At 40.4% G+C, this 15,607-nt stretch overlaps 1 protein-coding gene across 2 annotated transcripts in view; it reads right to left on the bottom strand.

Annotated features, from left to right (window-relative positions):
• Nucleotides 1-13,590, bottom strand: part of CEP43 (centrosomal protein 43) — a 46,886-nt gene extending 33,296 nt beyond the window's left edge. The window contains exons 1-4 of one of the 2 annotated variants that reach the window (XM_048844016.2): nucleotides 13,289-13,590; nucleotides 5,149-5,202; nucleotides 1,995-2,049; nucleotides 1,181-1,269 (exon numbers count right to left, since the gene is read on the bottom strand). In XM_048844016.2, the coding sequence (XP_048699973.1) occupies nucleotides 1,181-1,269; nucleotides 1,995-2,049; nucleotides 5,149-5,202; nucleotides 13,289-13,372 (282 nt within the window). In that variant the 5' untranslated portion in view covers nucleotides 13,373-13,590. The remainder of the gene's footprint in view (nucleotides 1-1,180; nucleotides 1,270-1,994; nucleotides 2,050-5,148; nucleotides 5,203-13,288) is intronic. The other variant, XM_048844018.2, reaches the window with a different exon arrangement.
• Nucleotides 13,591-15,607: the final 2,017 nt, after the last annotated feature.

Here is a 15,607-nt window from a genome sequence, read left to right as displayed (position 1 = left end):
GAAATCTGTTAGTGAGGAAGTACCATTTTCAGAACAGACACTCATTTTATGTAATGAACAGGAATACTTGAAATATTTCTCTAGCATACAAGCTCCTCTTAATGGGAGCTGATTCTGAAGACACATGGTGCTGAGGACGTTTGGCACAGCATGGAGTCTAGGTGGTTTTAGGATTAAGTCAGTTGCAGATTTTTCTGCATTTTCTTTTGTGAAACAGGGCAAAAGTCCTTCCACTAGGATAGAATATGAAGCACCAGTTTTTATCAGTTTATCTAGATTGAATAACAAATGCCTTATATGTAGCCACTTTTTAAAATGGATATGAAATCAATATTTCATTCAAGTGAAAAAAAATTTGTCCTTGATCAAATTCAAGCTTAAATAACTAGTTTAGCAACACTTCTTGCAAACTAAACTGAAAAGTGATCAATAAGAATAAAAAAACTTTGTAAAGGAACAAAATGTTCTTTTTTAAAACAGATGAAAAATATTTTCAACGCGAAATAATCAATGTCATATATAAGTATTTGATAACTGAAAAAGTGTTTTGAAGACCTAGCAAAATATAGTACTACTTAAAAAAAAGTTTTCAGTCTCCTCCTCTTGTAACAGACTTTTAGGCCAACACCCCAAGCACGTTACCTTGTTGCTTAATATGTTGTCTGGATCACTTGCATACAATCACTTGTTTTTCCTCCAGTTTCTCTTACTGTATAATGCCACAAAGTGGTTCTGCTGTGAGTTATTTTATTCTCAATTCAGTATTGCTGCACTGATAGAGACATGTAAAATTTGGCACACAGTCCAAAGGAATGTCACCATTTGATTAATAGAATCCCCGACTATTATGAGCACAGATAGCTCCACAGACAAAACTAATTTATTTTAAGCGACAAAGATAGAAAAGAATTGATGAAGTACATATGCTTTTAGTCAACTTTAAAAACCCACCACCATGAATCATCAATTACATAAACATCCTTTTCTGTACTTGTGACAGTCTATGACTTGGGTTAGTGTAGGGACACAGGTATACATTACTAAGTTCCGGCTGATATTTAGAGCATAAATTTGAGTAACTGGTATAGACCAATACAAAATCCACTAAAGCTTCTGCATTTGTTCATTTCAGATTCTAACAGTCAAGTTAGTAAATGATTAAAAACAGTATCTTCCTTACTGTGCTTGATTCAGGCTGAAAAACGGCCAATGTAAAGTCAAGATTGAAAAACTGAAGAAATTCTGCAACAAGACCAGCAACCAAGCAACCTAAAAAGAAAGAGGAAAAAAATAATTTGGTACATCAAACAGAATTAAAATTCTCTTATATTAAGGACCTGATTTTTAAGAGATCCTCAATCTGGTCTCCTCTGTCCCACCCATAATTCTGCAGGTCTGGTTTAGGTATTTAACTACCTAATCCTCAATCCAAATCAGGAAGACATTTAAATTAAACCAAAACTGCTGGAACAAAACTCAAGGCTCCTTCTAAAATTCAGGCCCCATTTAACTTAAAAAAAAAAAAAAAAAAGTCTAGCTCAAAGACACCTTAATCTTGGTGTCTGTCCCACACACACTTTTAATACTGTACCTCTACAGTCTACTTTCATATTACAGCTTTAGGTTGCTGTTTCTGCTGTCCTAAAAAGGCTCAGTTGAATTATTGTAAATCAACAAATGACAAAACAATGGAAAAAAATTTCCTCAGCAATTAATTCAAATACCTACAGAAATCAGTCCTCTCAACTAAGACCATGGCAACAACAGAATATTAGCTTTAAAAGCTCTGGACTCAATCTTAACTTCAGTGTGTGCAATGGTACTTTTGACATTTACTTAATGGGAGAAGGACTGGCTTCTATCTTTACTATGTTTATGACCAACATCAGGATCATATTGCAAACACAAGAGCAAATGGATTTACCTTCACTTTTCTTCAAAATATTTGTCAATATCTGAGCAATGTATAAGTTAACAAACAGGGAAAAGCTTACCATCTTTTGTACCTAGAAACTTTTTCAAGCTTTCATTTACCAGGGGTGTTTTGTTCTGTTGAAAGATGAAAAATCAAGGACAATTAATAAGGATTTCCCTGTACTGCAAAGACATTTAACACCTCATCAAGAGTTTTGGCCATAGAGGCCTCACTAGTATAACGAACAGCTTAAACAACTGATTTTAACCAAAAAAAAAAAATCTACTTTTATACTAAGTGTACTAGTAGTAATTAGTAAAGCAGCACATTTAGATGGTCATAATTAAGGCTTAATATTTCTGTTACCAACCTCCAGGGGATTTTAGTTTGGCTATAAAAACATTATAGATAGGAATAGTATCAGCTGGTTACAGATTTTTAGGTTTTTCCATACAGTTAAACAAATTACAAGTTCAGCAGTTGAGCTGAACAACCACTGAAAAATAGAAGTTTGCCAATTTTACTCTGTAGGGCTGTCAATCAGTTAACTCCCCCGATTAACTTTAAAAAAAAAAAAAAAGAAAGAAAAACTAAATCACAATTAATCAGTTTTAATCGCACTGTTAAACAACAGAATACCAATTGAAATGTATTATTTTTGAATTTTTTCCTACATTTCAAATATATTGAATTACAACACAGAATACAAAATACACTGCTCACTTTATATTTATTACAAATATTTGCACTGTAAAATGACAAGATACAGTATTCTTCAATTCACCTCATACAAGTACTGTAGTGCAATCTCTATCATGAGAGTGCAACTTACAAATGTAGATTTTGTTACATAACTGCACTCAAAAACAATGCAAAACTTTAGAGCCTACAGATCCACTAAGTCCTACTTCTCATTCAGCCAATCACTCAGACAAACAAGTTTGTTTACATTTACAGGACATAATGCTGCCCACTTATTTACAACAACATCAACCTGAAAGTGAGAACAGGCATTCACACGGGACTTTTGTAGCCAGCATTGCAAGGTATCTACGTGCCAGATATGCTAACCATTCGTATGCGCCTTCATGCTTCGGCCACCATTCTAAAGGACATGCTTCCATGCCGATGACGCTCATTAAAAAAAATAATATGTTAATTAAATTTGTGACTGAACTCCTTGGGGGGAGAATTGTATGTCTCGGACTCTATTTTACTCACATTCTGCCATATATTTCATATTATACTAGTCTTGGATAATTACCCAGCATGTTCTTCATTTTAAGAAAACTTTCCCTGCAGATTTGACAAAATGCGAAGAAGGTACTAATGTGAGATCTCTAAAAGCACTCAACCCAAGAGTTAAGAATCTGAAGAGCCTTCCAAAAATATTTAAGGATGAGGTATAGAGCAAACTTTCAGAAGTCTTAAAAGAGCAACATTCCAATGTGGAAACTACAGAACCCGAACTACCAGAAAAGAAAACCAACCTTCTGCTGGTGGCATTTGCCTCAGATGATGAAAATAAACATGCGTTGGTCTGCACTGTTTTGGACAGTTATCAAGCAAAACCTGTCATCAGCATGGACGCAGCATTGTGAATAAAAAGTGGGCCACATTATCTCCTGTAAATGTAAACAAACTTGTTTGTCTGAGCAATTGACTGAACAAGAAATAGGACTGAGTGGACTTGTACACTCAAGTTTTGCATTGTTTTATTTTTGAATGCAGGGGTTTTTTGTACACAATTTTCTATCATGAAAGTTGAACATACAAATGTAGATTGCACTAAAATACATGTATTAGGTGAACTGAAAAATACTTTGTTTTTCCAGCACAAATATTTGTAATAAAAATACACTTTGTATTCTGTGGTGTAATTAAAATATATTTGAAAATGTGAACATCCACAAATTATTTAAATAAATGGTACTCTATTATTGAGTAACAGTGTGATTAATTGCGGGATTAATTGTGCGATTCGTTTTTTAAATTGCTTGACAGCTCTACTATTTTGCACTCGCTCTGTTTTTTAAAATAGAATTTGCAGATTCTTCAGGCAAAATATGGACTAAACTATTCGTTAACATGGGATTACTAAACGATAGTTTTATTTTCTATTTTTTGCAATAAATTCCTGTACGTGTCTAAGTGTTAATTTCCCCTACTAGATCTGTTCTATTTAACTTACATTTTAAAATCAAGAAGAAATTAACTTGCAGTTTTTGGTTTGAAAAATCACTGTATAATTTAGATAATGCCAAATTCTAAACCAAGATCACCATCATACCAAAATATCACTGTTCATGCATCAGTCTAATAACGATGTCTGTACATCTCCAGGAACAGCCTTTGTCTGTGTTAACTATTGCTGCAGAGTCACCAGAAGCACAAAAATTTGCAAATGAGAAATATTTTTTTTAATTTATATTTAGAATTCAGAGGCTCTAATTTTAAATGTAAGTTTATACATGAGTAAACTGATAAAGTTCCTTTCAAATTTTTTTTAAAAATGCAGAAGTACTTAATTTTTTTAAATTATTTTTTCATAATGTGCTTTTTGAAAGTATTTCAGAAGTCTTTTATGATCGATAGGATATTGATGGGGTCAATAAGAAACATTTTAAAAGAATTTATGAACACACTTGATGAACTGGAGTATCTTTTTTAGATGTGTGTAGTGTTGTTGCAGCCACGTCGGTCCCAGGATATGACAGAGATAAGGTGGAGGAGCTAGTATCTTTTATTGGACTAACTTCTGCTGGTAGAAGAGACAAGTTTTGGAGAGTCATAGAGCTCTTCTTCGGGGACCTGTGAAGCTCAAAAACTTGTCTCTTCCAGCAACGAAAGCTGGTCCAATAAAACATATTACCTCCTCCACCTTGTCTCTTTCCTATCCTCCTTAGAGTCATTCTGGACAACATGCTATTTCAAAACTAGCCAAGATCAATATTTACCCAAGAGAGCTAACCAATTGTAAATGAGATGTTATGAATCTAACCAGATCTTATAAAAAGGAAAAGATAGAAAACAGACAGTTTAATATTTTTCAGGGATATTTCTGTCATATTTAAAGCTTGACCCGTTACCACTGAAATCAGTGAGAATTTAAGGATAGCAACATACTTTTGGCAAAGTGACAAAAAATGAACTTATTTGTATTTTTGTACTTCTTATTGCATTAAACATTTACTGAAAGCTGAAGTAGAAATTACATTCTTTTATCTCCTTACCTCTACTTTTTCTTGCTCTTCAAGTGCCAAAAATACAGCTGCTCGTAGTTCTGCCTACCAAATTAAAAAAGAACCCGTATTTTTGCAGTCACTGTGTTCTCCCCACAATTCAAATACAACAAGCAACAAGTAGCCTGCCAGGTATTTGTTTAAAACTGACCCCAGCTTCTTCCTGAGGTACTTGTATTGAATTTAATACACCTAAATGCCTTCATTAAACTAAAGCTATATGCAACGTGGCTTGGGGCTGGGAAAGAAGAATTTTTTAATCTGAAAAAAAGGGAAGAAACAGGAATGTAAACTACAGCAGAACCTCAGTTATGAACACCTTGGGAATGGAGGTTGTTCATAACTAAAATGTTCGTAAGTCTAAAAACATTATAGTTGTTCTTTCAAAAGTTTACAACTGAACATTGACTCAATACAGCTCTGAAACTTTACTCTGCAGAAGAAAAAATGCTGTTGTTCGTAACTCTGAGGTTCCACTGTACATGGCCCATTAGGTCATTTCTGCTGTCAGGGTGGGATTTTTTTTTTAAAACACTGCCTAGGTGGACTGGACACCTAATTCCTATTAATTTTGAATACAAGTGGGACATTTAAGTCCCTTAGGTGTCTTTGAAACTCACACATTTAATATACAATTCTATGATAAGGAAATGTACACAAATAACATACTCAAAACTAGGAAAATGTTAATAGTAAAGTAAAGATATTTCTTCAGTGTCTGGTCAGGAGACATGCAACAGAATCTAAACTCAGGAATCTGAGCAGTATTAAAGGTATAAAACTATTTCTTTATTTTTTGGATTCATTGTGCTCATGGATCTCATTTTCATTCATCGGTTTTTCTTCTTGAACATTCAAATGTTAGTCTTGCATGAATACTTCCTTATGTTTGAGTTTCCCTATGTCCCTCATATATTGTGGATAGTTATCTGAAAACATTCGCTCAATGTGCAGCGGCAGGAGAAAAGCTAACAGCATCTTAGGAACCATTTGGAAAGGGATAGATAAGACAAAAATATCATAATACCACTACATAAAGTAGCGGAATGCCCACATCTTGAATACCACGTGCAGTTCTGTTCACCCCATCTCAAAAACAATATATTAGGACTGGGAAAGGTCCAGAGAAGGGCAACAAGAATGATTAGTGTTATAAAACAGCTTTCATATGAGGAAGGATTAATAAGATCGGGACTTTTCAGATCGGAAAAGAGACGACTAAAGGAGGATCTGATAGAGGTCATGATAGAGGTTCATGATCATAAAATCATGAACGGTGTGGAGAAAGTGAGTAAGAAAGTGTTATTTACTCCTTCACATAACACAAGAACTGGGGGTCACCCAATGAAATTAATAGGCAGCAGCTTAAAAACAAACAAAAGGAAGTACTTCTTCACACAATGCACTGTCAACCTGTGGAACTCCTTGTCAGGGGATCTTGTGAAGGCCAAAAGCACAACTGGGTTCAAAAAAGAATTAGATAAGTTCATGGAGGATAGGTCCACCAACGGCTATTAGCCAAAATGTTGAGGAATGCAACCCCATGCTCTGTGTGTCCTAGCCTCCGAGAGCCAGAACCTGGAAGTGGACAACAGAGGATGGATTACTCAACGATTGTCTGTTCTATTTATTCCCGCTGAAGCACCTGGTTTTGGCCTCTTTCAGAAAACAGGATACTGGGCTAGATGGACCATTGGTTTGACCCAGTATGGCCATTATTGTTATGAAGTATCAGGCAGGAATACTTGAAGATAACAGTGGAGCAATAGCAACAGCAGTTAAAGTTATGCCAGTGTTTTCAATTGAGCAAGGGTGACAATGTTTTCCAAGAACCGTGTTTTGATTTGTAGAATTAAATTAAAATAGTAATTCCAGTTTTTAGAGTGCTTGAATTTTCTAGGACACTTAAAGAAAGAGAGCTGATCTTAGTTATCACTGCTCCAAAATGAATCATTTGGGAATTAACTGGATTCTGACCTTCTCTTCAAGTTCTCTTTAAAACCTCACAAAGCAGTACAAGATATGAAATTAATCTAATTCTTTAGTACATGTTGTTCATGTCCATATTCATTAAAAGTTTCAATTTATACTGTTGCTATTTAAGGTAACAAATATTAATATACTGACACTAAACAGTACTTTGTCAACTCATCAGCACTTCTATACACATATTATAATTAGCATGAAGGTGTTAACATGACACATTGTTACTCAATATATGTTTTCTGAGCACAAGTTAAGACGACAGAACATTACTAGGGTTTTTGTCCCCCACAGAAGTTGAAATGATAATATTTCAGGCACAGCAGTTACTATAATAAAAATTTTCTAGTAGAAGGTTTCTCGGGACACAATATTCACAACAAAGATTTCCCTTCAGTGGGATGTTCAATGTTTACAATTGCATTTGACGGTAATAGTTCACAAAGTGCTTGATTTTCTCAGGGAATGCTGTAAAACACCCCTTGTGAATCAGTCAACTTTTTTTACAAGCTACATTTTTTTTTTTTTTAAAGAAATCAACTATGTAATTATAATACTATTTTTACAAATTTAAAGAGTATGGTTAACTTCCCCACCTGCACCTAACATTTAAAGTTTACCTCATTTTGTTTCTTTACAAGCCAACTAACTTCCTGATTGGTTTCAAATGGATTTCTCTCTCACTCTACTAATGCCATAGAAGCCAGATGCACTTACAGCAGGAAGGGAACAGCCAGTTAAACGAAACATTCCCTGATGAGACTGAACACTTGAAGTATTCTGTTACTTGTTTATGAATGGAAGACAGGAACTGGTGCATAAAGGGGTATGCAGTCTCTGCTCCTTAGGTAGGTTAAGAGGCAAACTCAGTGGTTCTTCATGATAGAGAGAATTACTCATCCTGGACACCTTGGTACTCCTTCCAAACATCCCTCAAAGAAGAGAGCCTCTGGTGACACCTCCTCCTGAGCCACATACAAAGTGATCCCACAGTCCTATTAGAAGTCCACATTACATCAATGCAAATAAGTGTCCCTGCTAAGATTCTATCATAGTGATTTAGTTCATGTACCACAAGCAGATCTGGCTCTCATGTCATTAACAAAGTAGGAGATAGCCACTTTACAAATAAAAAGAAGGGGACCCTTGAAATTAGCTCAAGCACAAGTTTTAAATTTAAAATATGAACAATTATTTCTTAAAAATACTCATTTACTTCAAAGAAGCTAAAAAATGTTAAAAGTATAGTAACATTATTTATAATGGTACCTAGACAATCATTCCAGTTTAATGAACAAGCTGTCCTCCTGAAGTGAAGCTGCTTCTGTAACCATACATGCAAGAGCGAAGGGAGAGGAATATAGGTGCAAGTTGCCCTGAACTGTGACAGAAGGGGCTGTGGAAACTAATTAGTTCTTTAAAATAAAGAATCAACTTTATACCATCTTAACAATTAATATAATTTTATTCTTTTTTAACCCTCTGTTGTGGCAATCCTGATAACTGCCCAACAGAAACAGTTTAGGCTGAACTAATAAAACTGACTTATCAAGGCTGCTGTTAGCTTTATGTTGTCAAAGAGTGTCTTGCTCGCTTATTGCTACAACCAAGAGGTGTTGCAAGTGCTGCAAACCCCATGTCACGAGTGACTAGGGTGACCAGACGTCCCGATTTTTAGGTCTTTGTCCCATGTCCTGACCGATGCACGGTTGGGACGCCATTTGTCCCAATATTGTGGCTTTGGCCACTCTGGCTTTTTTATTTTTCCCCCTCCTTCTTTCCCCATGTGTCCCGATATTTTCTCCATTATATCTGGTCACCCTACTAGTGACATTTCACCCAACTAAAGGAATATAAAATGATTTTGAACAAGTCATAGCCAATCAGAAAATAGTGGTTGTAATGCAGGATATGGGGGAGGGGGAAGGGAAAGAGTAGAGGCAGCCCGAGCACCTGCTCCCCACGGAAGGTCTGGGCTGCGCTCAAGGCCTGAGGGGCCGGAAGAGACAGGAGCTGTGGGGAGCTGCTTTGGGGGCCCCCCACAGGCCCAGAGCGGCCTAGGGGATTAGCAGGGGGCCGGGAGCAGGAAGTGGAATGACCCGGCCCCAGCCCGTTCCCCCCCCCACCCCTCCCACTGGTGGCAGGGAGAAGGGATCCCCTCTCCCCCCCAGCGGTGGGAAGCTGAGTGACACAACAGGGAGCCAGCAGAGTGTAGCAGGCTAGGGCGCTCTGCTTCCCACCACTGCCGGTGAGTGCAGGGGTAGGCCTGACCCCTGCTGCCACCACCAGGCCCCCCGCTAATCGCCTGGGCCGCATCCGTCGCTGGGGGAGGGGGCTTGGGAGAAGGGGCGGGGTGGGGGCAGAAGGAGGTGGAGCAGGGGTAGAGGGAGTTGTCCCAGAACGCACATGGGGGGCCAGCTGGGGAATGGGGCTGGCCGCTGGGGGCGCTGCCACCTATGAAGCACACAGCTGTGTAGGACACCATGAAATTTGGGGAAATCTGGTGCCCCAAATTTCATGGTGCCCTACGCAGCATGTGTATTCTGCGCATGCCTAAGGACAGCCCTGAGTAGAGGCCTTCCTTTTTCATATGAAGACTGTCTCCCTGAAATAAGAAAAGAAAAAGCACAAGCTCTTCAGAACAGGGCCCAAGTCTTCTTTTGTGTTTGTACAGCACTCACCACATTGTCAGTCTTAGTGGAAACAAGTAATAAAAGAGTATGAATGTGAAGAACAGGCTTTTGTAGAAACATGTCACAAGAATACATGAAATAACAGGAAAGAACACACACCTGGGTAGTTTCTGAATGTTAACTAGTTTCATGCTCATGGATTATGAACACTATTATATATTTCAGTTTAAAAGCAAAAGAAGAAATGTGTATCAATTGCAAGTGGATAATATACCAATTATACATGTTTAAGTATTTGCCAGTGTACAAATTAAGATTTTACTCATTCTCTTGTGCTCAAAAACTAGTAAATAAAATATAACACTTCTAAAATAACTGCCCAGCATTACTTTAAACATTAACAGTTTTAAAGGATAATAGACATTTTGCATTGTCAAGTTAATTTACGCAAATGCCAATGTGCACAAGATATTAATACACAGAAAAGCCAAAAATCAAGCAAACTACTACTATTATTATTATTACAACCTCATACAAACTACTGTAGGACAAAGATCTCACTTTGGTTCCTTCACAAGTCTCTGCAGAAGGCCTAAAACTAACTAAATAGGTTTTGTATATTTTCCCCAGTTTTATTGCTGGTCACCTTTACAATACATCTTCTATTGATAATATTCTATGTTAACTAGAATCCTTCCACATTTGTCTCTTATGACAAGTTCACGTTCTCTTGACTTCATCTGCATCAGACTCGTATACACACCCTTCTTAGGGTTTGCTCTCATTTATGTCTTACTGATCTCTACAGGATACTAAACACAAATCCTTACTTTCTAGCTTTTACCCTCACCCATCCTTGGAAAGTACTGTTTAATTTTGGGGTATAAATCCTACATAAATACGCAATATCAGAGTATAGCTTGTTTTTCCTAACAGGTACACAATACTCAAGCAAACAATATATTGAGCATCCTTACATTTAAATGTATTGTAAGAAAAATTCCTTATGCATGATATAAACCAACTTGAAGGGCAGATGCCTAACAAAATCGATTGGATCAATAGAAGTAGCGCAACTCCCATAAATTGCCACTACCTATCAAAAGTCTGTGCTTACCCCCATTCAGATAGCTGCTACTACATGGCCATTTAGAATACTGTGTTTAAGATATGAAAACTGAATTTCAGGGAAGCATGGCATCAGTGGGAGCCACTGGCAAAAAAAGCGCTATCAGCAGAAGCTACAGGAGCCATTTACAAGTCTCTGTACGGCACACGGACCAAGTGAGGAGCAGGATGTAGCGTATACTTCCAGGAGTCTCTCGCTACTTTTATCTCAACCAAGGCCAACTTAATTTAACCACATCAGAGTGGCAGCCACAATGGTCTGGATCAGCAAAAACAATGAGGACTCCTTGTGGCACCTTAGAGACTAACAAATGTATCTGGGCATAAGCTTTCAAAGGCTAAAACCCACTTCATCAGATGCACTGAGTGGAAAATACAGAGGCAGGTATAAATTCACAGCACATGAAAAGATAGGAGTTGTCTTACCAAGTGGGGGTGAGGCAAGTGCTAACGAGCCAATTCAATTAAGGTGGAAGTGGGTTATTCTCAACAATTAACAAGAAGGGGTTAATACCAAGGGGGGGGGGGGGAGGAGAATCACTTTTGTAGTGCTAATGAGGCCAATGTAATCATCGGTTGCATCCGATGAAGTGAGCTGTAGCTCACGAAAGCTCATGCTCAAATAAATTGGTTAGTCTCTAAGGTGCCACAAGTACTCCTTTTCTTTTTGCGAATACAGACTAACACGGCTGTTACTCTGAAAAATGTAATCAAGGTGGCTCATTTCAAATAGTTGACAAGAATGTGTGAGTATCAGCAGGGGAAAATTAGTTTTTGTAGTGACCCATCCACTCCTAGTCTTTATTCAGGCCTAATTTGATAGAGTCTATTTTTGAAGTATTGCCACTTTTAAGACTGTTATTGAGTGTCCAGGGAGATCGAAGTATTCTTCTGGTTTTTGAATGTTAGAACTGTTGGTGTCTGATTTGTGTCCAGATATTCTTTTGTGTAGAGACTGTCCAGTTTGGCCAATGTAGATGGCAGAGGGGCATTGCTAGCACATATCACATTGGTAGATGTGCACGTGAACAAGCCCCTGATGGTGTGGCTAGGTCCTATGATGGTGTCCCTTGAATAGATATGCGGATAGAGTTGGCAACAGGGTCTGTTGCAGGGATTGGTTCCTGGGTTAGTGTTTTTGTTGTGTGGTGTGTAGTTGCTAGTGAATATTTGCTTCAGGTTGGGGGGCTAAAAGTGGCAGAATTCAATTTTTTTCAAATGATTTTGACCCATAAATCCAATGTGTATTTTTAAAAAAAATTTCCAATGTTTTATACATTTAATTTTCCACATTTGCAAGAAATTATGGGTGATCAGAGAATGACAGTAAACATCAGGATATAAAAGCAAAGCTTTATTACCATTAAAAACACAAACAGTCAATGTCACGTGTCAAAACATATAAACATCCTAAAATCCAACTTTAAGAAGTTCTCAAGCAGCATTTTTCTTACTTTGCCTAATTGTTAATTTCAACTATTGATGAAAATATTTGTGTTGTTTGTTTCTATTGGTGAAATCAATAGATACCAACATTTATTGTTGAACATCAAAAACCTTCCAAGCCCAATTATAACTTGTAGAACATTAGAATGGGAGGATTTAGGTAAGGATGTGTGTGTGTGTATTTTACACACACGGGGGGGGTGGAATTTTACATAAGAAATTAAACTGAAATAGCGGCAAAGAGTCCTGTGGCACCTTAAAGACAAACAGACGTATTGGAGCATAAGTTTTCGTGGTTGAATACCCACTTCGTCGGATACATGCACGAAAGCTCATGCTCCAATATGTCTGTTAGTCTATAAGGTACCGCAGGACTCTTTGCCGCTTTTACAGGTCCAGACTAACAGGGCTACCCCTCTGATGAGCTGAAAAGCAGATCCGCTCCAGCTACTCCTTTGCTTTGCTAGGAGCGCCACGGGCCCGGAGCTGCCACACTAGCGTGGGGAGCAAACTCGCCCGCAACGCAGGGAGCGCAGCGGCAGAGCGATCCCTGACCGGGCCGGCCAACCCCCCGCGCCATCAGGGACGTTTCACAAGCACTTTGCCCCGGGTGGGCCGGAGGCGAGGGCTGCGGCGCCTCCCGGGCGCGGAACATCCCATAGGGCCTTCGCGCAGGGCAGAGGCTCGCCACGGCTCCTGCGTAACCCACGGTGCCCGTAGGCCAGACAGGCGCCGCCATCGCGGCCCGGACTACCGTGCGTAGGGGCGGCACAGGAGGAAGCGAACCGAGTCCCCGACCCCGCCTCCCGCTGGCGCGGGGCGGAGTGGCGGTTAGGGCCGTTAGTGCAGCTGGCACCACCTCGCGCTCTGTCCGCCCCCCACCACCACTACGTGCGCATGTGTCTCGCGCCCCAGGGGACAAGCCCCTCCCCCGCCAATACCTTGATTTTATTGAGCACCCCGCTGCTCTCCAGCGTCTGCACAAGGAGGTCCCGCAGCTCCGTGTCCTCCTCCGCCGCCGCCATCTTGTTTCTCCCTGACAACCGCCCAAACTATGTTAGCGGCGGGAGCGGCGGCGCAGATTCGCGGCGGGGAAGAGAAGAGGCGCCGACGCCAGGGCAGGCTCGAGGGGACGGGGCCAAGCGGCCGCGGCGACCGACTGGCCACCCAAGAGGCGGCGGGGCGGGACCGGAGCTGCCCAGGACCTGCCTCGGGCCCGGCGCGCGGAATGTGCGGCTGCGAACGGGCAGCGCCGCGATTGGCTGGCGGGCGCGGGAGGTTTAAAGGGAATGGGCGGGGCTAGGCCCGGGCCTGGGTCGGGGAGCGGCGCCCGGGGAAATCGCGGGGTTCTCTGGAGCTGCTCAGGGGCGGGGCGGGCTTTCCCAGGAGGGGCCCGTTTGTGGGGCAGCGGCCCGGACTGGCGGCTGCCTGGTGTCCTGGGCTCAACGTCGTTCCTGCTGTCGGGGGGTGTTGTGGGAACCCTGGGTGGAGAGCGCGGGCCGGGGTGCAGCTGGAAAACCCGCTAGTAACGGAAGGAGTCAGACAGGGGGCCGGGACCCGGTCGTTCCTGCCCAGGCTATTCACGCTTAACAGCTCCCCAAGCAAATTATTTCACTGTCTGGCACCTAGCCAATGCCCCCCCAGCGAAACTGCTGCCTCACGTGGAGAACGTGAGCAATCCTCTCCCTGCTCAACAAAGCGCTCAAGGAGGCACGGTCCCATGGACCTCAAGGAAAACAAGGGGGGCGGTTAAGCATCCCTGGAAATCCAGGGAAATTGTGCACGTGCCTGAAATTAACCCGGTGTTTGAGTGTTTTGTCAAATAAGGATGAGTTTTGTGCTTAAATTTAGGTACATGCTTAAAGTGCCTTACTGAAATGGCCTGAATGCGAAATCCGTCCTAAGAGTGCTTCTTGATCACGTCCCACTCTTTTGCTGATCAATTTACACCAGCTACATAGTTTAAATCACCATCTGAGTTTGACTCATAACAGCAAAATGGTGTAGAAGAGTGGTTCTCAACCCTCCCCCCCCCCATGGACCACTTGAAAATTGCTGAGGGTCTCAGTGGACCACCTCATGATCTTTCCAAATGTTGTTTGTACCGTTTGCTAACTATTGTAAAGCACTTTGGATAAAAGTGCTATCTAAAACCCCCTTAATAATTATTAACTTTTTTTGTGCTACAAATAAAAAGCACACAACTCATTTTAATATCAATAGTCTTACCTTTCTAATGCGATGGATGTGCCCTCTCTCCCCCGCCACGGCAGCCCCCCGAGGCTGGGAAGGAAGGGGGTCTCCCCCCGCCACAGAGCTGAGCCTGGGAGGAGGGCCATCTCTCCCTGGCAGCCACAGCCCTGGAGAAAGTCACCTCTTTCTCTGGCCATCACAGCTCTATATGTCCCATATTCCCTCTTCTCACCCCACTGCCCCTTCCACCTACCCCTTATTCCCCCAAGGCCATCACTTCACCTGTGCGTCTTTTCCAGGGTCCAGGCACCTAATTAGTGGAGCCACGCCTGTGTATCTCCACTAATTAGGTGGGTGACCCTTCTTTCTCTTGTGTGCGGCCACCTGAATGGAGGTCGCAGACCACTGGTGGCCCATGGACCACAGTTTGAGAAACTCTGGTGTAGAATAATTAGGATAATGGGTGGTTCTGCTGTGTGAAAACTGAAAACATAAATTCAGATAATTAAAATTGCTTTTATCTTAATTTGATACTTTCACATATTAATTATAGCTGGTTGAAAACAGATAAGTATATTCAATGAAATATTTAAAAATGAATTTTTTGCTTTCAACAACTTCCTATGAATATTTTTGGGGTTTTCAATACTTTTTTCCCCCTACATTTCAGTTTTGTGTCAGTGGGATCAATGCTTTTTTTTTTCCTGCTGGGGGGGGAAAAAGAGGAAGGAGTAAAAGAAAAGGGAGAGAGTGAGTGGTATTTTTTCTCTACTTTCACTCTTTTATGTCCCCACATTGCTTTTTTCAGTTGGGGGGAGAGTTTAAAAGTTTCAGAAAAATTTAGTTTTGAAAAATTTTGATCAAAATTTTAAAAAATCACTAAAATGTAATCATGTATTTTTCATTAAAAAGTTTGTGAAAATGTTTCTGATCCGCTCTACTGTTAATATAACTGAGTAGTTCTCCCAGTTGTTTCAACTTCACTAAGTAACATTCATTTCAGTAGACTGTTTCACAGCAAAAGCAGCAGAACTTTAGGAAAAAGTTTTTTGTTTTTTTTTAAATAA

This window comes from Caretta caretta, chromosome 3, assembly GCF_965140235.1.
Source record: "Caretta caretta isolate rCarCar2 chromosome 3, rCarCar1.hap1, whole genome shotgun sequence".
Lineage (NCBI taxonomy): Eukaryota > Metazoa > Chordata > Testudines > Cheloniidae > Caretta > Caretta caretta.
Note: the sequence above shows the minus strand (reverse complement) of the source record. Positions and strands in the feature narration are given on the sequence as shown.